General features: G+C 37.3%; 1 protein-coding gene across 2 annotated transcripts in view; it reads left to right on the top strand.

Annotated features, from left to right (window-relative positions):
• Nucleotides 1–21,730, top strand: part of PNPLA8 (patatin like phospholipase domain containing 8) — a 46,566-nt gene extending 24,836 nt beyond the window's left edge. For both annotated transcript variants that reach the window (XM_032402432.1, XM_032402430.1), the window contains exons 8-10: nt 1,475–1,669; nt 10,007–10,202; nt 16,990–21,730. In XM_032402432.1, the coding sequence (XP_032258323.1) occupies nt 1,475–1,669; nt 10,007–10,202; nt 16,990–17,264 (666 nt within the window). In that variant the 3' untranslated portion in view covers nt 17,265–21,730. The remainder of the gene's footprint in view (nt 1–1,474; nt 1,670–10,006; nt 10,203–16,989) is intronic.
• Nucleotides 21,731–25,324: the final 3,594 nt, after the last annotated feature.

The following is a 25,324-nucleotide window of genomic DNA, read 5'->3' as shown; positions in this document are numbered from 1 at the left end:
CGTTAGATATTAATTCTGAGCCCAGTGTGTCAACACTGTGCCAGGCACTCTGGAGACCTTAGTAAATGCAGACATGGTTTATAGTCCAGTAGGGCAAAGTAGGCATTCATCAGGTAATCACACAAACGAGATGTAGTTTCCCTGAAATAAATGCTGTCGAGTACAAAAACAGACCTCTGAAAGCATATATTTACAGGGACAGGAGGGAAGGCTATTCTAAGGAAAGGAGGTTTGAGATCTCAGTGTGCAGGCTGATGAGTAGGAGCAATGCTGGCAAAGGGAAGGACCTGTGCGGGAGGAGGCACGGAGAGGCACAGGAACTGAGAGCCCCAGGAGACCAGAGCCTAAGGATTCAAGGGCGGCATGCAAAATGGGACTGAAGTGGCAGGTGAATCAGACCACAGGGCCTTGGAGGCCATGTTAATGAGATGCACGCAGCTCTTTTGGAGGAGATCCCAGGGTGCACTCTATGCCTCTTGTTTGTTTCCCTGCATCTTCAGAACTGTTTGTTTGTTTTTCAGTCATGGGAGTTGCCAACTTTAAATAAAAGACTGGAGTAGGTGTAAGGGAACTTTAGCCACCTCAAAAAGTAATTCACTCATGATAAATGGGTTTATCATGTTTCCCACACGATTCTTAATTCAGCCTGTCTCTAGTCCAATTAATAGAAAGACCCCCTGGATCTTGGTGTATGACCAACTCTTACCCACGGTGGCCTAGAGACACTCGGATCGCTCACAGGATCTGGGGATATCTCCTTTGGTTTATAAAATAGCAAAGCAGACAAGCCCCTGGCAGGGCTTGACATGGAACCCTAATAACTTTGGCCTCCTCCATACCTTTCAGCTTCTTAAGTTTATATTAGAGGTCATTAACCAGTACAACATATTTTACATTAATTAAACTTACATTGATAAAATCTGAGACCCAAGGTGGTCAGTATTAGTTATTTAATAAAAAATTACCTAGCTACCAGTTATTAACTATGATAAGAAAGCCTAAATAGTGTATATTGTTAGTTTCAGTTACTAAAGTCGTAATGCTTTCAAAGAGAACAGAAGCAAAGACTAATTTGTAAATGATATTATGAAAATAGTGTATTTCTTCTTCTTTGAGTAGTTTGTATTCATTGCTACTACTGCTATGTTGATTATTATATAAAGATTTGCAAATTTATGTCTTCCTAATGTCTTTTTAAATGGCTAATCAAATCATGTAGTCCAATAATATCTTTTAGTGTTGTTGTCTTACAATACATTTCTCAAAATTGTCTCAGTCCTTGTATCTACTGTCCCATAAAGAAATACCTGGTTAAATCTGGTTCCCTTTGCTTAAGATCATATTTATATTATACATTTATCTTGATGGGTAAAGTTGTAGGTGGTTCATTCACACTACTAAATAATACTCAATTTTCTACAGATCCCAGATACTGCTGTTTACAGTGGGTATTGTTCACTTTTTACTTTACTAGGTAGCTGCAGTAAGTACCATAGTAAACAGAGGGATAACGCCAAAAGCTTTTGTGTTCAGAAACTATGGTCATTTTCCTGGAATCAACTCACACTACTTGGGAGGCTGTCAGTATAAAATGTGGCAGGCCATTAGAGCCTCGTCGGCTGCTCCCGGCTACTTTGCCGAGTACGCATTGGGGGATGATCTTCACCAGGTGAGTTGACTGTGGCCTACCTTTTAAAAGTTTATGTGATTAAAGATCAGCACTCATTAAATGTCACAGAGGGATCAACCATGATTTCTTCTTCATGTTTACATGTGGCAAAATGTTTTTATTTATTGTTTGTTTTTCTTAAATCAACAAGCCTTATGGCTTGAGAGCACATTTTAGGAAAGCTTTTCTTTGTATTTTATATAATGTGATTCATAGCTAATTATGATTTTATTGATGGAAAAATGTGGTATGTAAGATTGGCTTTCAAAATGTAATAAAAATTAAAAATAAAACACGGTCCCTGAAAACACAGAACTCAATCTGTTTGACAGTGGGGGTGACATATTTTGAAGGAGATAATATAATAAAATGATAGCAGTAAATATTAAGTTAGCTGTGTGCCGGATACTTAATATAGTCCTTTGCATGCATTGTCTCATTTAATCATCACTGCTTATGAAGTGGATAGAATTAGTCCCACTTTTACAAATGAGATATTGAAGTCTTGAGAGAGGTTAAGTACCTAGAGTAGGATCACGGCTGTCAAGTGACAGGATTGGGATGCTACCTATAATTACACTGCTTCTAAGTTTATGGCTAAATGATGTATAAAGTTGAATATTATTCCTGGCAATTTATTCCTTTTCTGTTAATGGAGACTTACTTATTTATCATAAATGTTTCCTCTGTCAAGTTTTTCCCATTATGAAATGTTAACTCATAATTTATAGTAAATGATAAAAAAAGTCACTAAAGCTTTTGAGCTCATACTTCCAAGATATGTTTTATAGATGCTTAGTTTTTGTAATAATATCCCACCCAAAATCAATCTCATCAAGGTTATAGAGCTAATAACCTTAACTATCTCTAGTCAGTGAAGTATTTGTGTTCTATTTCTTTGGTATTTAAGTATATGTTGAGAAAACTATTTTGACCAGGATTTTCAGATGTCATTCAAAAGCTCATACATAGATCTTCTATATGAACTACATATCAACTATATACTTTTAATTTACATGTGTCAGTATTATAATAACTAAAACACTTTTATCAGTTTTATTTTCTCCTATATTTTTATTGTATGTTAGACATATTTTTAAATATTATGGCCCGCTATCCCATTTTTTTCTGTATTTCTAGAAGTAATGTCATAATCTTTGTAGTTATGAGATTAACCTAGGTTTCCTTTTGTCTTTGGAGTCAATTCAGACCATTTCTTACTTTGTCAAATCAGTCATTGTTGAATTATTTAAGGCACTTCCCCTTCTCGCCTTTCTCTTTCTTCCACCTACCCAAGGCAGAAAGTGCTAGCTGTAGGGTTTTTCTGACATTGATTTCAAGACTTACTGGTCAAATTAAAATTTTTATTTTAAAATGTACCCTGCTGCTTTTAACAATTTCTGCTTATTCTTATTCTTACCAGGTTGTAAATGGAGAAATAATTTAGACAGTGTGTTCAAAATAGTAGTTAAGATTTATAACATATTTTAAGGTGGTTGTCATGGTACAAAATTGCAGTTATGCCAAATATTAATGAAAGTCTCAAATGATAAGTTACTGCATTTCAGGACCATATGCTCCCAGACTTCAAAAGAAGTTGTCTCATTTGCTTTTTATTCTTTAAGTGGAAATAATGCTAAAGTTTAATTCAGTACATAATAACAAACCAGAGTAATTCAGTGGTTCTTTTTCCATTTCATTTAGACTAGTGATATTTCTTTTCATGCTTAGCCATTTTTATATTGATGACCATAATCTTTGAGTTTAGGTTTGAGCTACAGAATAAAATAATTTATTATATAAAGTTTATGTAAAGTATATAACCACGTGTACAGAGAATATACTTTTATGTAAATCACTGACTTGACTCCAGGAAGATTTGTACATCTAATTAATATTCACATGAAATCTGGATTCTAAGCAAACCCTGTTTTTAAGAATATTTTTCTTGGGGCGCCTGGGTGGCTCAGTTGTTAAGCGTCTGCCTTCGGCTCAGGTCATGATCCCAGGGTTTTGGGATCAAGCCCCGCATTGGGCTCCCTGCTCAGCGGGAAGCCTGCTTCTCCCTCTCCCACTCCCCCTGCTTGTGTTCCCTTTCTTGCTGTCTCTCTCTCTGTCAAATAAATAAATAAAATCTTTAAAAAAAAAAAAATATTTTTCTTACTGCATGTTCTCTTCCAAACTTGAGGAAGAAATGGGATATTCTTCTACTCACAAGGCGCCGTGAAAGATTGTTTAGGATATTCTAACATGTGAATGATCTTGATTGCTTAAACAAAAAAACATTCAAGTGAAGTTCCTTTCCAACTCTTCAGAAATTGTTAAGAAGTTTAAAACTAAAATATGGTACTTACTTATTACAATCCTCTTATCCTAAGCTCTTTGAATAATTACATTGAGTTATTTACAGACTCATTTTTTAAATCTCTTTTAACTGTCATGTCTGATACATGTTCTAATGTAAGTTACTCCATATCCTTTTGGAACCATGTAGAGTATAAATTTAGACTAATACTCTGAGCAGTTATTGAAAGTAGTGCCACAATTAAGAGGTATGAGTAGGTAGATTTGTAGATTTCATTTACCTTTGCCTATAAAGAGAAGAATATTATTACGGTATTTACCAGGTTTATTACATGTCCTAGAAAATTATGAAGTGAGAAGAATTCTTTTTGAGTAGCTTTCCAAGTATTACTTCTCTCCCCCTGCCCAAGTAGCATCATATTTATCTTGAAATAGAATGTTTTACACAAAATTAACCCTTCTTTCTCTCTCAACAGTTTCATTGACATATAATTGATATACAAAAAACTGGGCATATTTGATGAATACAGTTTGATGAGTTTGGACATATGCATATCCCTTCTCTCTGATCTTTTTCCATCTCCACCTCCAAAATTAAATCATTCATTCTCTGCCTTTGGAGAAAGAGCCTGGTAAATTAATTTGCAGTAAAGGTTTTGATGACAGATTCCCATATATTATTTCTCTTAGGCCTTATTTACATTTTGAAAGGTTATGTCCAGAACTCAGAATACATTAACCTAAGAGGAATTATGATATTTCATATAAATGTTCCAGGTAAATAGTGTTTTCAGCAGAAAGAACCTGCCTAGCACCTGGCAGATGATGCTTTTGCCAGGCCAGAACTATTAATTTTCAGTATAACTGGTCAAAAATGTAGTGACTGTGGGCGCCTGGGTGGCTCAGTTGGTTAAGCGACTACCTTCAGCTCAGGTCATGATCCTGGAGTCCCTGGATCGAGTCCCGCATCGGGCTCCCTGCCCCGCAGGGAGCCTGCTTCTCCCTCTGACCCTCCCCCCTCTCATGTGCTCTCTCTCTCTCTCATTCTCTCTGTCTCAAATAAATAAATAAAAAATCTTTAAAAAAAAAAAAAAAATGTAGTGACTGCTAGCTCAGTGCTGGGCACTGTGTTAACCATGAGGAACATAAGGGTTTTAATAAGTGCCAGCTTATTGTTTGTGTTTCCTGGGCCATAGCCTCAAACAGCTCAAACTAGAAGAATATAAGCACAGTTATATAATAAGATGATAAATTCAATAATATGGAGGCTCCTCAAGAAGTTAAAAATAAAACTACTCTATGGCTCAGCAATTGTACTCCTGGGTATTTATCCAAAGGATACAAACACAGTGATTCGGAGCGGCACATGCACCCCAATGTTTGTAGCAGCCATGTCCACAATAGCCAAACTATGGCAAGAGCCCAGATGGCCATTGACAGATGAATGGATAAAGAAGATGTGGGCACACATACACGATGGAATATTACTCCACCATCAAAAAGAATGACATCTTGCCATTTGCAACAATATAGATAGAACTAGAGAGTATTATGCTAAATGAAATAAGTCAGTCAGAGAAAGACAAATACCATATGATTTCACTCATGTGGAATTTAAGAAACAAAACAGATGAACTTAGGGGAGGGGAAGGAAAAATAAGATAAAGACAGAGAGGGAGGCAAACGATAAGAGATTCTTAACTATAGAGAACAAACTGAGGGTTGATGAAGGGGAGGTGGGCGGGGAATGGGCTAACTGGGTGATGGGTATTAAGGAGGGCACTTGTGATGAGCACTGGGTGTTATATGCAACTGATGAATCACTAAATTGTACCCCTGAAACCAACACTATACTGTATGTGAACTAACTTGAATTTAAATAAAGTCTTGAAAAAAACAAATTCAATAATGAAAATATGCATAGCGTTAAGAAATACAGAAGATGGGGCTTATTCTGTCACGATTGGCTTTACATTTCCACTCCAGTTGAGATCTAAAGAATGAATAGGTGGGTAGGACAGAAATGGGATTGGGAGGGGAAAATGGGGAAAAATTGCTTAATGGTTTTAGAGTTTCTCTTTGGGGTGATAAAAACGTTTTGGAAATAGATAGTGGTGATGGTTGTAAAACATTCTGAATGTAATTAATGCCACTGAATTGTAACCTTAAAAATGCTTAAAAGGACCAATTTTATGTTTTGTACATTTTACCATAATAAAAAACAGAATTTTTTTTAAAACTCTAAAAAAATAATAACTGAGTGAGATGATTAGGAGAAGTTCCCATTGTGCAATGGTTATTTTCTGATAGGTACTCTGTATGATTTGAAATGATTAAATGTACATTAAAAGCAATCAAAAGTATCTAAATTTTAGGCTAGTAAGTACATGTATGATGTATTGCTATTAAAACACAATTCTCTGTATCCCTCTGTGAGATAAATAGCAAATTTTTCAGTCAGTTCATTTTTTAAGTCTGTTTTACTGCAGTATCTAGCAGTGGGCCTGGCAAAACCAAATAACACAATAAATAGATAACTATGAATATGAATACCTAAGTGAAGGAAATACTATGGTCGCACCATTAGCCTGATGACTTCCTGATAGAAGAGGCATGGACAGGAGTGGACTAAGAAGGGAGTTCAAGGGCTGGCGTGCCTCTGCATAGACTGGAGTGAGCACCTTAAAAATCTTAACTTCCACACTTACATGATGGAAAGCAGTAAAGTTTAAGGAACAGCAATTTATTGACATGTCTATTAAAACCATTGGAAACCTGACAGCTTTTTAATTTGGGAGTGATTTTACTATTATCAATTCTTGCTAAACCTCGTTTGCCCCTTCTTATCTTTTCTTCCCTTTTTGTCTCTTCTGATCCTTCTTGGTAGGCTTTTATATAAAATAGTGCAGGAGTGTTCCATCTAAAATACCAAGACGGTTAAAAGTTATGTAGAGTATAACTATAGAATTTAAGGTAAAAGTAGTTTTGGGCCCCTGGCTGGCTCAGTTGGGGGAACATAGGACTCTTGATCTCAAGGTTGTGGGTTCGAGCCCTACATTGGTTGTAGAGATTACTTAAAAGTAAAATCTTAAAATTTTTTTTTAAATTCTTGCTGAATTAGAAATGAAATGTTACCTCTATTATATGATGGATATCGTTCCAGTGTCCTATTAATTGAAAACAAAAGATAAAGTTGAAAGGACTAAATTAAAATTAAATTTAAATTAGAAGCCTTTAGGAAATAATTATTACTACCTACATTTAAGGAATCCTAGTAGGGTTCTACAAAGTTAAACAGTACAAATAGACAATGTTAAGACTTTAACAGACATATTAAGATAACTAAAGGTAAAAATAAAAAATAACTAAAAATAAAAACAAACAGTACAAATAGACAATGTAAGACTTTCAACAGATATATAAAGATAACTAAATTTAAAAATAAAAAATAACTAAAAATAAAAAAATAACTAAATTTAAAAATAGTTCCTTTCAACTGATACATCCAAGTAATTAAATATTACTCAGCCCTAAAAAGCAATGAATTACTGGGCTGTCCAGTGACATGGATGGATCCCAGAAGCATTATTCTAGGTGAAAGAAACCAAACTCAAAAGACTACATCTATCTTGGTAACAAGAGCTAATGTGTGACCTTGGGGAACAGATAGAAGAATGGTTTTTGAAGATAAGAGGATTGAGGAACTGAGAGTCTAGGGTGTTCTAAAGATGAAAAGTCACATGTGGTATGATGAATCTCTACCCTTTTCTGCGTGGGATAGTAAGGAAGCCTATGGGCCAGGTGCTGGACGGTTTGTTGAATGAGAAGTTGATAGATGACAGCAGTGATGGTAGCATGGGCCAGTAGTTGGGCCTTTAAAGCATATGAATTTTCTAAGTGGATTGGAACTAGTAATGGTCTAGAAGGAACACTAAAGAACAAATAGGACACCATTCCCTCCTAACCACTAAGGTATATGAGATAGGAAAGAACAGCTACTTGGGAGACAACATTAGGGAAGAGCAACGTCTGTGTTAAAGAGAGCATTCAGAAGAAGGTGACGTTACCTTGGAAGTTGTAGCTGTGGAACAAGATCCATACAGCCCAGTGGAAGGGTTTAGGATGTCAGGGAGGAGTGGACGACTGTGTCGGTGGCAAGGAAGCTCAGAGATTTGAATGGCATTATTGAATGGAACAGAAGCATGGTGGAGTTTAGGATGACATGTGAATTTAACCTCTATTGGTTCTCTGAAGAAAGTGGGCCTAGGACCTCTAAAAACACTAAAAACATCCCAGCCTCCATAGTGATCTTTCCAGCAGATGCAGTCTCAGTTCATCTGCTTCAAGCTCAGCACACACAAGGATAGCAGTCCCTAAACTGTAGTCACTACATGCTCTTTGGCCTGGCATAGAGTAGATGGACATTTAAGCTTTTAATGAATGAACTGAAACTGTCTGCTTGGTGTCAGAGAAGCTTTACTTCTCACAGTGTTAACTTGCACTGTGATGTGTTTTTAGTTTAGGATTCTGATCTTTTGGGTGCATTCTCTGCCATGCTGCTTTGAGTTTAGGAATGATATAACTATATTACGATGGCATTTAGCTGTTTTACTAAGATGTACACTGAAAATTAAGTCTGGTGAACCCGTAATAAAGAGAAGTTTAATGCTAGCACGTGTGCTACTGTGTCGTCATTCTGCTCCAGCTACAAGTTTCCCTCTTCCTGAGTCTAGACAAGGGACAGAAGAGAGAAGCTCCACCCTCCTCAGGACACTTACTGCCGGTCAGGTGGCAGATGACATGAAACCAGGGCCCCCCTTTCTTGTGTCCCGGGCCTGGGGCTAGTCACAGGCCAGCTGTCTGCAGTCTTCTAGGTCTCAGAGACCATCCCGACTTAAGCTTATCTCAGCCGCAAAGGAACTTTAAGAAAAGAGTGAAGGACCTGAAATACGGTGGACCCATGAATAAATGGGCCCTCATTGACAAGAAATGTCTTTTGAAAGAATAAATAGCCTTTTCTCATGAAAGTCATAAACGTTGAAACATGAACCACATTCTTTTGAAAAGATGTAGTTAAGAGAGTGATGGAGGTCGCACATCATGGAAAGGTAGAGATTAGATTGGAAATGGCAGCAAACAACCTACTGGAAAATGGAGACTAGAGCAAGCAGTGAAAACACGTGATGAAACCGTTTCTCTGGGAATCCGCATAGCCCTGTGTATCTCTGTTACCCCAGAGGCATCATAAAGCTACACACTGCAGATGAATGCCATATGCATATGATAACGGGCTTTTGGGCTTTTTAGAAGGAGTAACTTTCTAACACTTGTCGCTTTTCAAAATTGAATGGTTACACTAATAGCAAGTGAGGTTTATCCCAGCAGTGCGAGGCTAGTTATATACTTTTATTCTGCTACGGTTTAACAGTATTCTGTCTGCATGTTTTACCCTTCTTTCCTCCTGAAGTCTTCAAAATAGTTATTATTTATAATAATGCTTAGAAATACAAAGTTTGCCTACCTCGTTTAGATCATATCTGCATTATAATGAATGTAATACTTCAAAATTGTATGGTTGATAAAGTTTCAGTTAAATTAGTTGAATTAATTTGGTTATATTTGACTTGTGAATGAAGAGCTAGTTTTAATTGTTTGGTAGAACCACAGTTCTGTTAGGTTTTATATCAAATCTCTAGTAACCACTAGCCAAAGATACTATCCTTTAAAAATAACTTTGTTCATTTTAGTAGTTTGAGAAAAATATGCAAAGCAATCAAAGAAGTTAAAATAACTTTCATAATAGGAACGGAAACCTTAATGAGGCCAGTGAGCTTTCACATTACCCTTTTCTGAAGCTGTAGTATATAAAATAAATTCACTTTAAAGGAATTTCTTGTCTTCAAGTAATTTGTTCAATTTTTTGTTCATTCCTTAAGCTCTCCTTGTAAGTACATTTCAGCCTGTTTACAATTTTTGTCTTCATATTTGTAAAATAGAATTTCACTTTTAAGAGTTCTGCACTGTATTTTGCAGGATGGAGGTTTGCTTCTGAATAACCCTTCGGCGCTAGCAATGCACGAGTGTAAATGTCTTTGGCCCGATGTCCCGTTAGAGTGCATAGTGTCCCTGGGCACTGGGCGTTACGAGAGTGATGTGAGGAACTCCGTGACTTACACGAGCTTGAAGACCAAACTGTCTAATGTTATCAACAGTGCCACAGATACAGAAGGTTAGTCTGTCTGTTTGCCGCCTTAAAGCACTTTAACTTCCAGAGCTCAGTGTTTGGTAGCATATGCTGATGCTGCCTACGAAAGAGTATGTTATGTCTGTATGGGGGGCTCAGGAAGCAGAGGGGAGCAAATCTTTTGTTTTCATTTCTCCCCACTCATTTCTTCTAAGTGACCCTCGAATGGAGACTACTTTCTCTGCATGCTAGTACTACCATGCCCATATACAGTTGGAGAAGTATCTACAGCTGGATTAGCACAGAGGTTCAGTTGGAGACTCTTAAAATATACATCATGTCTTTACCCTGCTCAGAGTCCTCTAGGCTTCCCGTCATACTTAGAACAAAACCCAAAAGCCTCATTCACTGAAATTCAGCAGGCCCTTTGAACCTAGCCTTTGCATACATCTCCTCCCCCATTCCTCACCAAGTTGTCCTCAGTCTGGCTCAGAAGTCTCTTGCCTCTGGCCCTCTGCAGTTGCTGCCCTCTCTGTGTGAGGTCTTCCTTCCCTCAGATTTACGCTTGCATCACTCCTCTGTTTCGTTCAGGTCTCTGCTCAGATGTCACTTCCTCAGAGAGACCATTCCCGATTCCTTTCTGTCCCCCCTCACTACGTCATTCTACCCTTTTACCCTGCTTCTTTCTCTCTCTCTCTTTTTTGACTTAGAGCATTTGTCTCATCACATGGATGTGTGTTCCATATTTGCTTGTTTCGTTGCTTATTATGTCTCTATCCCACAAGAACGTAACGTGGGCGGTTGTCCAGTTGACTGTGTTGACTGTGATGCCCGCGCATAGTAGGCAGTCAGTGAGTGTTTGTTGAATGTCTAGTTTTGGCCTGGAGGTCTAGATCTCCTTATTTTGTTATTTTTAAGTCTTTTGTGAAATCTGTTATTCAGTTCTTAAAAAGAATTGTTACCACTTACCAGCCCCTTGCTTCTAAATCTCATTCTTTTCATATCATTGTGTTATTGGCCGAGTCTTTCGCCCACATGAGGATCTTAAACTCCCCACTAAGGACTTTTATCTAGTAAATGATAACCCAAAAGAAGCTTATATACTGGATTTTTCACTATCTGAAATTTTATCAAATCAACAAAATACTCTTTTTTCTCTTTTATTTTCCCATAACATTTTTATTAGATCACAGCACAAATGCATTTGACTTATACCTAGAATACTAAACTTCTGAATGTCTGCAGTGAAATAAATGGCCTATGGCATCATAAAACAATTTTCTTAAAGATGACATGACATTGCTTCATATACATATATTCACATATGTATATGTGAATATATTAACATATACATGTGGCATATTTTTATGTACATGCAAGTGAACAGTTAAAATTGAATAATGCTTGATCTGTGACTTAAAAATAGTAAAAGAGGAGCGCCTGGGTGGCTCAGTCAGTTAAGCATTTGGCTCTTGATTTCAGCTCAGGTCATGATCTCAGGGTTGCAAGACCGAGCCCTGCCAATGGGGCTCCGTGCTGAACGTGGAGCCTGCTTAAGATTCTCTCTCCCTCTGCCTTTCCCCCACTCGTGCATGCTCTCTCTCTCTAAAAAAATAATAATAAAAATAGTAAAAAAAATTCTTAATATTTTTCATTAAACTATGGAATTAACACCATCATTATCAAGAAGCATATTTCTAAAACAAACTGAGGGTTCTAGAGGGGAGGGGGGTTGGAGGATGGGTTAGCCTGGTGATGGGTATTAAAGAGGGCACGTTCTGCATGGAGCACTGGGTGTTATACGCAAACAATGAATCATGGAACACTACGTCAAAAACTAATGATGTAATGTATGGTGATTAACATAACATAATAAAAAAAAAGCATATTTATAGGTCTGTACAATATTCTTATTTTAAGCAATCTGCTGAGAAAAAGCTTTAATCAGCTAGTCTCAGAATACTTGTATGTATATCTGGTGCACATCATATGATGGAATAATTTGAAATTTTCAAGAAACGAGTAATGCTATTTCTGCATACTTACACCCTTGTTAATGACAAACTTGAGTAAAACACATGTAATTGCTGATACTAGATGGTTATTGACCTATAAAAACTGCAATTTCATGTAGCTCAATCTAATGCATTATCAATTACTAAATAAATGGTGAATAGTTGTAGACGATTAAGACCGTGAATTAAGAGGAGGAATAAGAAAATGAAACTAGATTATTGTAAACAGTTCACAAGAAGCAAATTAGACTAGGGGCCCCTAGGTGGCTCAGTCGGTTAAGCATCTGCATTCAGCTTAGGTCATGATTGAGCCCCGCATCGGGCTCCCTGCTCAACGGGGAGCCTGCTTCTCTCTCTGCCTGCAGCTCCCCCTGCTTGTGCTCTCTGTCTCTCGCTGTCTCTGTCATATAAATAAATAAAATCTTCTAAAAAAAAAAGCAAATTAGACTTGATACAGGTCTTAAAGGATGATAGGGTTTTGAGATTTTAGAAGAGGGTTGAGTGCCACTTCTGGCCATGATAAAATGATAGAGGCCATATATTTCCTCCCACCTTACACCATTAGCAAACTGAATGGAACAGTGGTTTTCAGCCATTAGATGACAGGTGGCATGGGTTCGTGATCCCTGAGAGAAGGAAAATAAATGAAGTAATCTTTGCGATTGCCCAGCTTGCTACCTGAAAAGAGTTTGTAGGTCGTAGCAAAGGACGGGTGAACCCAGATACAGAGTTGGAGTTCATGGAGGCCCAGGAAACTAGAATTTGTGGGCAAAATACAACAGAGGAGGCAGCTTTTCAGAGTGCTCCAGAGACATGCAGGGGTGTCCCCCTTGAGTATTGATCTGTGCGTGCATGTGAGGAAGCTACCCAAGGCAGGGCAAAGAACCACCAGACAAAACAGTTCTTGGAGCTCACATAGGACCCAGAGTAGCTCACATAGGAGCTCACATAGGACCTCAAATTTTTATCAAGTTGATTAGAAGGACCTTGTAATGCATGAGATAAGCAGTGGAGTTCTCAGAAGAATATTGTCTCAATAGTGGCATCAGATTAGTTCTAGACTGAGGGCTGCTGTGGATCTACCCTAACACTGCTTAAAAGCAGCCCTCAAAAAGATCAAATTGAATCCAGTTAATAGCGTCCATTGTTAGAATAAAATCAAACAATATTAAAAGGAATACAACAAATTCCAGCACACAAAAATATAAAAAATCACAATGTTTGGTGTCCAATAAAAAATTACCAGGCATACCAAGAAACAAGAAAAGACATCCTTCAGTAAGAGAAAACCCAGTCAGTGGGGAGAGACCTAGCTATGAAACAGATGATAGGTAACTAGCAGACAAAGACATTACAGTAACTACTAAAAACATACTTTGCATGTTTTACTGGGCTGGAGGAGGACTTTTTTTTTTTTTAAGATTTTATTTATTTATTTGACAGAGATAGCGAGAGCAGGAACACAAGCAGGGGGAGTGAGAGAGGGAGAAGCAGGCTTCCTGCGGAGCAGGGAGCCCGATGCGGGGCTCAGTCCCAGGACCCCGGGATCATGACCTGAGCCGAAGGCAGACGCCTAACAACTGGGCCACCGAGGCGCCCCTGGAGGAGGACTTGAATATGATGAGAGAAATGAATGATATAAAAGAGGCCCAAATCAAACTTCTAGAGGTGAAAGATACACTATCTGAAATGAAAAATACAGCTGATAAGATTAATAGCAATTCTACATAAAAACTTGCAAAAACCAGAAGAAGGATAAATACTTGCCAGCTCATTCTATAAGGCCAGCATTACCCTGACACCAGAACCGGCGGGGGGGCGGGGCGGGGGATTATAAAATACATAAAAATACCAATTCCCTACTAGCTTTCCCATGCTGAAATCCTTAAAATATACTAATAAATTGAATTCAGCAATATATAAAAGGGAGAATACAGTATAACCAAGTAGGATCATCCCAAGAATACAGGAGTGGTTTAACATATTAAAAAAACAATGAAATGTTAATTTAAGACTAAAAATTGAAAAATTGAAAATTTTGTGGTGGTTTCAATAGATGCAGAAAAGACATCTCACAGGGGCGCCTGGGTGGCTCAGTTGTTAAGCGTCTGCCTTCTGCTCAGGTCATGATCCCAGGGTCCTGGGATCGAGCCCCGCATCGGGCTCCCCGCTCAGCGGGAAGCCTGCTTCTCCTTCTCCTACTCACCCTGTTTGTGTTCCCTCTCTCACTGTGTCTGTCTCTGTCAAAAAAAAAAAAAAAAAAAAGACATCTGACAGAATTTGAGATCCATTCATAATAAAAACTCACAGTAAGTTAGGAACAGAAGGGAACTTCCTCAGCCCAACAAAGGGCATCTATTAAAACAAACAAACAAAACCCCTTAGAGCTGGCATCATATTTAATGATGAAAGACTGAATAATTTCTATTTTAAGATCAGAAGCAGAGTAATATGTCATCACTTCCAGTCAGCATTGTACTGGAGGTCCTTTCCAGTACAGCAAGGCACTAAAAGGAAATAAAAGGCAGGTAGATTAGAAATGAAGTAAGTATTTATAGATAACACCATTGTCTATGTTGACAATCTTAAGGAATCTATTAAAAAGCTCCTAGAACTAACAAATGAGTTCAGCAAAGTTGGAGAATACAGGGTCAGTAAAACTCAATTGTATTTCTGCATACTAGCAGTTGGAAATTGAAATTAAATATATACAAGGACAAACATCATTTATAATAGCATGAGAATATTAAACACTGATGGAATTACTTGTTTTAAATTATGTGCAAGACCTGAACTGTAAAAACTACAAAACATTACTGGACAGAAATTAAAGAAGTTCTGAAAAAGTCCGTAGATACACCATGCTCATGAATTGGAAATCTCAGTGTTGTTTTAGTGACCCACCACAAATTGGTCTGTAGACACCACACAATTGCTGTAAGAATCCAGACAGCCTTTTTCTGGGGTAGAGATTTAACAAGATGACTATAAAATTTATATGGATATGCAAAGGACGTAGAAGAACCAAAACAGTTTTGAAAAAGAACAAAGTTTGGAGGACTTACACCTTCTGATCTCAAAACTAAAACTCCAGTAAGCAAGGGACTGTGGTATTTGCATAAAGATAGACATATAGATCAATGATGCATTGATCCATATGTGTCAGCTCAAATGATTTTTGACAAGGTAACTCAATGGGGAACAGATAGTCTTTTCAACCAATAGTACAGGGACAATGAGGTTAACTATATTCAAAAAAAAAGTGAGCCTTGACCCTTCACACCATATGCAAAAATTAATCTGAAATGGATCATAGACTTAAATAAAAGAGTTAAAACTGTAAAACTTCTAGAAGACTACCCTGGAGAAAATCTTAATGGCTTGGGTTAGGTGAAGATTCTTTAGATAGGACACAAAAAGCATGAACCAAAAAAGAAAAAAATAAATAAATTAGACTTTACTGAAGTACAGATTTTGCTCTTCAGAAGACACTTTTAGTAAAATGAAAAGCTGTAGACCTAATAAAATACAGCAAAACATGTATCTGGTCCATTATCAGAACCAAATATATAAACAGATCCAAATTATATAGAGAATTCCCACATTATATATATAAAAAGCACATAAACAAATTCACTAAAAAAAAAAAATGGGCAAAATATTTGAACAGACACTTCATTGAAGAAGATGTGCACGTGACTAAAAAGTACGTAAAAGACTTCACACCATTAGTCATTAGAGAAATGAAAAGTAAAACCACAAGGTACCACTACACATCCTCTAGAATGGCTAAAATTAAGGCTGACAATACCAAGTTTTGACAAAGATGTGGAACAGTGGGAACTCTGATATATTAATGGTTGGAATGCAAAATGATATGGCCATCTGGAAAATAGTGCTGCAGTTCTTAAAAAGATGAACATGTAACATTGTAACATTGTCTATCAACTATACGTCAGTTGAAAAAAAAAAAGGTAAGTATGCTTTTGCCATATGACCCAGCAGTTTTATCGCAGAATATTCCCTCAAGAGAAATGGAATTATGTATCCACAGAAAGATGTACATGTAAATGCTTACAGCAGGATTATTCCTACTAGCTAAAAACTGAAGAGAACCAGAACCGGAAAGAAAAAATTGTGGTCTATCTGTGCAGTGGAATTCTACCCACCAATAAAAAGGAAGGAGCGATTGATACATACTATGACAGGGATGAATTTCAAAAGCATGTTGCTAAGTAAAAGAAGCTAGACACAGAAGAGCTAGCTATATACTCCTGATTCTCTTTATATGAAATTCTAGAAAAGGCAAAGAATAAGAAGAGGAACTATAAAAAGACATGAAGGAACTTTCTGGAGTGATAGAAATGTTCTGTCATGACTGGTGTGATTACACAAAGATACTCATTTGTCGAAACTTCTCAAATTATACACTTAAGATTGGTGAATTTTGTATGTAAATTAACCCTCAGTAAAGACGATACCAAAAATTATAAAACACGAAAAGGAAAGTTGGGAAGGCATTTCAGCAGTGGCTAACAGTATGACCAGAAACAGAGAATAGAGTACAGGAGCAAGTACTCTAATTAGCAGAATTATATGAATGATCTTGGGAGATGAATTTCATTTTGTAGTTGTAGTCATTAGTATGGATTCCTTGGACCGACTGTTAATTGCCTGGAGTGATGAAATAAGGCTTTGTAATTTGCCCTCAAAGAAGATAATTTTAAATAAGGATAAAATTAGATCATTGCAGAATAAATCAATTTTCAGAATAAATCAATTTTCTTATCTACCCTGTTCTCTATTTGTTTTAACAGAAGTCCACGTAATGCTTGATGGTCTGTTACCTCCTGACACCTATTTTAGATTTAATCCTGTAATGTGTGAAAACATACCTCTGGATGAAAGCCGAAATGAAAAGCTCAATCAGCTGCAGCTGGAAGGGTTGAAGTACATAGAAAGAAATGAAGAAAAAATGAAAAAACTTGCAAAAATATTAACTCAAGAAAAAACAACTCTGCAGAAAATTAATGATTGGATAAAACTAAAAACTGACATGTATGAAGGCCTTCCATTCTTTTCAAAGTTGTGATAAGGGTGTGTGTATATTTTCATAAGTGAGGGCCTGATCAGCAGATCAGTGAGTTCGGTTAGGATTTGGGTTCAGCATGAGTTTACTTTGAAATACTGGCAAATCCTGGAAAAGTACGTGCTTGGACCAGCTTGCACAGCACGGAGGGTATGCTTGCCTACAGAATTCATATGGAAATTAGGTTTTTATGATGTGAATAATTAACTGTGTTTTAGGAGTCTTATTATTGTGCTAGTTGGTTTTAGTAGATATTGCTGTTCTATTGTTTGATATTTGAAAATTTATTAATATATGTGCCAAACAAGAACTATTATCATCTTATACTTGGTATTTTTGCTTTAGTCACCATAATCATGTTGAATGTATTTGATACTGATTTTCTGTCATGGGGAAAAGCTAATTTCTTCTTAAATTTCCATCACTTATGTTTTCACTAGCTATATCCTAGGATCCAAGTGTTGACTTTTACTGGAATATCATCTAAACAGGTACAGAAAAATAGAATTTTCTCTATCAGAAGACTTTTACATTTGAAATATGAAAGAACCAGATACAGTTCTATTCAAAATGTGTTTATTTCCGTCAGTATCGTTTGATTCAGAAAGAAAGGTGAAGCTCCAATCAACCACTTTCCCCCCTGAAATTTCAAGATAATGCTAGGTGTTAACTTTTCTAGCTCTAGCTTATCATTCACTGTTACAAAATTATTTGAATTTACTGAGAAGATATCCCTATCATTAACAAAAATAAACTATTGAAATAATGTATTGTTAAAGGGCTAATGTCGTTTTTAAATTTTTTTATTGTTCATATGAAATGTAGCTTCCCATCTCTTCTAAGCATTTGAATATACCTGCCAACAGTGTGCTTAAAAAAATAAGTTTTATCTGATTAACTCCTTTAACCTGGATTTCGTGGAGGTTGTATATATACCAACCCGAATCATTGTTTATGCCAACCAAATTCATCTTTGCTTTGTTATCTGCCATGTAAATCCTTACATCATGTATAGATTGGTCAAGGAAAATGAAAAAAGGTAAATGCCTTTTGCTTTGTACATATCAACTAAAGCTAAACCTCACTGCCTAGATGATTCTATTGCTTCTTTGTAACGTGAATTCATAGAGGCAGTGAGGCATGGTTCAGAGCACTGTGGGGAGCTGAGAGTCTGGAAGCTAATCCGACCTCTGATGCAAAGTCCTGTTTGTGAACTGGAGGAGGGGGCACAGCCTATCTGGGCTTTGGATATTTCATTTATAAAACGAGAAAAGCTAGCTTGAAAATTTTATTTACTCTTTAGTGGCAATCCAAATTCTGCCAGTGTACAAGCAAAAGATGGGAAGAGATGTGAAAATGAGTTTTCAGTCTACCAGTGTTAAACTGGTAGATTATCTGCTCTTTTCAAAGAAGCAAAGAAGAAAAATAAAATGTAGTAAATTCTCCAACTCATCAGTTACATAAAAAAAAATAGAATAAAAATTGTTTTGATGCTCAGGCCTTTTGGAGTGTCTCAAAATTCTTATTTCTGTAATAAAGGGTATGCTGGCCATGTTTCAGTTCTGTTCTTACCGCAGATAGTATTCTTTATTAAAAATAGTACCTCAGATAGGATTGTCCCTAGAGGCATATGGGCTGCATGGGATTTCCCCCAGAGGGTGGAGAGAGCCCAGCCTGGGTTAAAATTACCCTGTGAGCCTTTTCTCCTCCCACACCGCATTTCATCCAGGAGAAAGTAGATGTCAAGGGACTCTTCCTTTCGGAGAGGGAAGGAAGTCACAAAAAGCGTGCAGCCTGAGGGGATGGAGGGGAGGCTCCCAACCTTGTTTCAGTGATGGAATAGCTGGGCTCCCCCTGAGCCTCCCTGCCAGCAGCAGCTACGGACGGCCGCCTCCCCTTTTCCCCTTCCAGAGAGCTGCTAATCACCGAAGTGGCTAGGACCCCAGAAGTTCGAAAGCTCGTTGGAAGCTCAAAATGTTGCCTAACCTGCTGTGCTCTAGAAATAATTCTAGGCACAGTTTTGAGTATTTCACAAGTATCAGTGCTAGTAATGTGGCTAAAAATACAGGTCTATAAGATCCGAATGACACGGTTTTTAGACAATCTAAGTAAATATGAAAATATCAGTGGTTTCTGAAGATACTGTAAAATAGTCCTTTCAGATCACAAATACTGCATATTTTTGTGCAACTAGAACGTAAGAAAAATACAAATAATTGGCAGAATGAATACCCAGAAATATTTTGCTTGTAATAAAACATTTCAGGCACAATAAGGTAATATGTACTGCAGTTTACATATGGCACCTTATCATAAGGTCACTCTTCCCCTAACGTGATGCAGCTCATCTATTCTACAGCGGAAGTTAACTCTCTGTCCTTGTTTTTGCTTGGCTGATCATTTCCCTCTTGAACAGTACAAAATTTACAAGTGTATGCTGGCCACCGCTTCTTAAACTACACGGCGTGGCACCTGAGTATGTCCCCATGTCCCCGTCCCTGATTCTTTAGCTCTTTTCACTGTCCAACAAAAGGGGAACCCAGAACACCCAGTTCGGTGGTGTACCAATTTTCAATCATTCTTGTCCCCATTTGTACTTGAACCTGGTTATCTGAAGAACTGTGTAATTCACCTGATAATACCCCTCATTTTATAATGAAACCAGTACTTCCCACGCTCCAAAAGCAAAGTGGATTTCTTTCCAGGAAAGAACAGAAGTAAAGAACACTCTTCTGAAAGATGAGTGCTTGCTACCAAGTAGGTTATGGATTCTTCGTTGCACTATTTATTTAAAGTACGATAAGTTCTTTATGAGAGAAAATTCTGAAGGGGATAAATGGCCTAGTTAGGTTCTTTCAAACCCTATAATTCTGTGATAATTTATAAAAATAAACAATGGTCAAATAAGTTAGAAGAAACAAGAAGTTAGGATATTATATTTTTCTTGTTCACTGTATAAGATTTAACTGATGTCTTTAGCACACAGTTTATGCTTCTTGATAAACTTGTGTATTTAAATCAGCTAGTTTTCATTCATGCCAGTAGATACATCTCATTTTGTTAATCATTTTGTATTCTTAAAATATGTCAATGTATGCCTTGAAAATGGATTTATTTTTAAAAATCTGATTGAAAAACCAACATTTATCCAGTATCAATAATTTTATTACAACTAACTTTGACAAAGTTGATTTAATTGTGGTTCTGTGTTTACATTTAGGGAAATTTCATAGCTGTGGAATTAGAGAAAAACATAGATGTGTTTTGTTCAGTATTTTCACATCTGTAGAGGAAACCTGAATATTTTCATGATTGCTAATAGCTAATACCTAGCAGTTATATGCCAAGCATTATACCGAAAGCCCTAGGTCCAACATCTCATTAGTCTTCATTCTATCCCTGTGAATAGTGTACTATCCTTGTACTATTATTATTCCTATTTTCCACCTAAGGAAACCAAGGCGGTTAGAAAGTTAAATAATGAAATAAAAAAGAAAATCATAAATATTTTTAAGTTTTTCATTTTTCTCTCCCAATTAGCCAGGGACAAGAGTTCATTATTCATTGTTCTGCCATCTTTATTCCAGGATGGACTTCACCCTTTACATCACCCATATTTGAAGATCAATTCCTATTTCACTTGAAGTGTCTTTTTTCCCCTTTATTTTTGACAGTGACAGTATCAGTACACTGTCAAAATATGGAAATTATCATACCAAAACGTCATCCATCGTAACTGTCCAATCCAGTAATTTCCAGTAGGTTTATACAGCTCTGTAACCATCACCATAATCCAGTCTTAGGGCAATTCCGTCACCCCCCCCCCACCACCAAAAGTTCCCTCATGCTTGTTTGTAGTCATTCTCTGCTCCTGTCCCCAGCCCCAGACAACCACCGATCTGTCAGTATAGATTTACCATTTCTGGATATTACATACACATGCAATTATGCAGTATGTAATCTTTTGTATCTGGCTTCTCTCACTTAGCATGTTTTTGAGATTCATCCAGGTTGTGGCATGTATCAGGAGTTGGCTCCTTTTTATTATTGAGTAGTATTCCATTGTAGGGATCTGCCACATTTGTTGATCCATTCACAAGTTGATGACCATTGGAATTGTCTCCAGTGTTTACCTGTGATGAGTAATGCTGCTCTGAAATTCACATACAAGCCTCCTTGAGGACATACGTTGTCGTTTTTCATGAACAGATACCCGGAAGTGTAATTGCTGCAGCTGTATGGTGTGTGTGCGTGTTTAATTTCTCAGGAAACAGTCGAGCAGTTCTCCAAAGTGTCTGGACCACTTTACATCCGCCGTCAGCAATGTATGAGAGTTCCAGTTTTTCCACATCTTTACCAGACCTGGGTATTGTCTTTTTGATGATCACCATCCTAGGGGATCTGTGGTGGTATTCCACCATGGTTTTAATTTGCAGTCTTCTAATGACTATTGATGGTGAGCATTTTTTTTAGGTGCCTACTAGCTATTTGTGTATCTTCTTTGGTTAAAATGTTCAAATCTTAGGCCCATTTCTCTTTTTATATATTTGTCTCTTCTTAGGGAATTGTAAGAATTCTTTAATTTTGTGTGTGTGTGTGTGTGTGTGTGTGTGTGTGTGTGTGTAGGGGTAGCCAGTTGTCCCAACATCATTTGTTGAAAAAAAAAATCTCTCTCACCATTGAACTGCATCTGTACTTCTGTCAAAAATCTGTTGTCTTTATATTCGTGAGTCTGTTTCTGGACTCTACTCTGTTCCATTGATCGATACACTATTCCTGTATCAGTATCTCATGGTTCTGGTTACCATACCCATATAATAAGTTTTGAAAGCAGAATATAATTCTAACAATTTGTTCTCTTTGAAAATTATTTTTGCGTTTTGGGTTCCTTTTCATTTCCATATAAATTGTAGAATCGGGGCGCCTGGGTGCCTCAGTCGTTAAGCGTCTGCCTTCGGCTCAGGTCATGATCCCAGGGTCCTGGAATCGAGCCCCGCATCGGGCTCCCTGCTCCACGGGAAGCCTGCTTCTCCCTCTGCCACTCCCCCTGCTTGTGTTCCCTCTCTCGCTGTCTCTCTCTCTCTGTGTCAAATAAATAAAATCTTAAAAAAAAAAAAAAGAATCAGCTTGTTTACACACACACACACACACACACACACGTGCTAGAATGTGATAGGGATTACATTGAATATATAAAGTTGAGAGAACTGACATTTTAATATTGAGTCTTCAGTGGTTTCGGTCCTTCGAGGCATACAATGAACATGGACTACCTCTCCATTTATTTGGATATTTAAAACATTTTTTTCTCAGCAATGTTTTGTAGTTTTCAGTGTACAAATCTTGCACTCCTTTTGTAAAATTTATTTCTAAGTATTTTATTCATTTTGATGCAATTGTGAATGGAATTTTTTTTTTTAATTTCACTTTCTAATTGGTGCTAGTATATAGAAATACATACAGTGATTGCAACTCTGGTGATAACATGATTTTCCAGTTTGTGAATTATCAAACTAGTAATGTCACAGTGACCTGGTCCATGAAATACGGACAGGGTGCTATAGATTGTGAAAAATAATTGCAGTATTGTCTTAATGGTCTTACTGGAATGCATGATTGAGATAGTTCTGGGTTATTGTTATCTTTGGGCATTGAACACCTATTTTAAAGTGCTAATACTAATTGTGCAACATGTGTATGTATTAAATATCACACATTATTACTGTATTATTTTGGCATAAAGGTATTTAGAGCTCTCGGAATTTTGTTCATTTAGAAAAAGTCAGATCCTGGATTCTGGATCAGATGATATTTTATTGTTTGCAGGCACTGAGTAACTTACCAGTTACTGAGTGACATTTTAGCATTTTATGTTATTCTTACTTAAAATGCTTTGAATTTATATCTGATTAGATGTGTTAATTGGATTAGAGTTCAATCTCAATCAGTAAAAACATGAATTACAGGCTATTTTAGAGAAGAAAAGCATATTAGGTGCGCAATACATTTGATAGATCAAGAATTTAGGAATAAGAACGCACACTTTCTGTGTTTCCATATGTATTCATTGTGGATTCCTAAACTGAATTAATAATTAAACAAAACATTTTGACTTAGGCTGAGCAATTGTGAACCATTCAGTGTAGAGTTCCTGAATTGTACAAATTTAAACAGGAGTCCATCATGAATTTAAAATATGGCATAAAATTGGGGTGCCTGGGTGGCTCAGTTAAGCGTCTGACTCTTGATTTCGGCTCAGGTCATGATCTCAGGGTCGTGAGATCGAGCTATGCTGTCTAAAAAATAAAATATGGCACAAAAGAATAAACATGAAAGCTTATCTCATGCCTTGTGATTTTATGAAAATACACTCTTATTTTTTTTTTAGCAGTTAACAGGACAACAAGTAAGACCTATTCCTGGTGGTAGAAAATTGCTATTTGCCTTATTTTTTTAGTTTTTTCTGAGGCTGCCCTAATTTACCTTTGTTTCTTCCAATGTACATTATTCTGACAAATTCTTGGTCCTTGTGAATGACCTCCATTAAAGGCATAAACTCCCACTTTGGTAGCTCTATGCCTCACAGCTGGAACATTTGGGGGCTTGCTGCGTACCAGGAGCTGAGCTGCACAAGTGACACGTTAGCATGCTGAATCCTTCCAGTAAGCCTGCGAGGTGAAGATCACCATTATCCCTCCCTTAGTTAGAAGTAGTTGTGCAACACATCACAGCTAGGAAGTGGGAGAGCTAAGATGCATCCATTTTCTTAACCACAACTCTTTCCCTCTTTCCTAGAAAGTCCTTTCCTGAAATGTTGCAAAGTGACTTCATACCCCCACTTAACCGAATCTAACCTCTTGGGTTAGAGGTTAGACGGGAAGACGTGTAATCCCAACATCAAACCCTGTGCACAGTTTTTATGCCCTTGTCTACCACAGTGGTTCTGTGCTAGCGGTGGTATTACCCATATCCCTGAAAATGCAAGGGAGTAAGGAGAAATTGTCTGGGGGACCATCAGCGTTTGGTACCCCAGGAGTCAGAGACAGTGAATGTTACGCTGTGGACCGGGCACACAGGAAAGCCCTTCATGATGAAGAGCTCTCCCACCCAAAATACCAACATTGCTCCCTTTCAGAAACTGTGAGCTCCTAATCCACAAAACGCAAATAAGGAATTTCTTCCACCAGAAATTGAAAGTCTAGTTGGACTAGAGTTAGGATGCCTACACCATTTGCAAAATTCCATTTCCAGTTCATCCCAACAGGAATTCTTGTTGCATTCATTGCTCCCGGTTCTTCTTCTTCTTCCTTTTTTTTTTTTTTTTTTGCCAAGTTTAATTACAAATGAACTGTTCACTTAATCTCACTTTTTTTTTTTACCAAGTCTGTGGCAGTTGCTCTTTTCAGGACTAGGAAATAGGAAGGAGGGAGGTCACATTAAAAAACAGTTTGTTCTGTTCCTGGCAGGAGCTATCTACCGTTCAAAAAGATTCACAGAGTACAGATGTCCCTGGACTAAACTGTTTGCATGCGCTGGTCCAAGGGTTTGATAAATGTGTCTCTCTCAGAAGTCACACTGATCGCCTTGTTCATTAGAGCCTTTATTCAACTGAGGCAAGTGGGCTGAAATTCATCACACCCCACAGAGAGGTATTATTAGTTTGGGTAATTCGTTTGTTGAAAATAAAGCATTGACTGGAATGTTGACTTACCTTCATGATAAAAATCATTAATTCAGATTCATTCCTCGCCTCTAGACAATATAGAGTTGAGATATATTTTAAAGATTTCAGTCTGATTAATATGAACAGGTTACATGGGCCAAAATGGTTGAGAGTTCCAGTAATAATTGTAGCTGACATTTATGGCCATTCAGTGGCTGTCACCATGAGCTTGTCATGTCAGTGCTATCATTATCCCTCTTTTATACCTAATGGTCATGAGGATGGTGAGAAAAGTCTTCTAGTTCTTGACTGCTGCTAAGTTCAGACTCTTACCTTTCCCCAAAGAAAAGCAAGTAACCTCATTACCAACGGGAAGTTAAAGATCATGGTGTGAACACGG

This window comes from Phoca vitulina, unplaced genomic scaffold, assembly GCF_004348235.1.
Source record: "Phoca vitulina isolate PV1807 unplaced genomic scaffold, GSC_HSeal_1.0 scaffold4, whole genome shotgun sequence".
In the NCBI taxonomy this organism is placed as follows: domain Eukaryota; kingdom Metazoa; phylum Chordata; class Mammalia; order Carnivora; family Phocidae; genus Phoca; species Phoca vitulina.
Note: the sequence above shows the minus strand (reverse complement) of the source record. Positions and strands in the feature narration are given on the sequence as shown.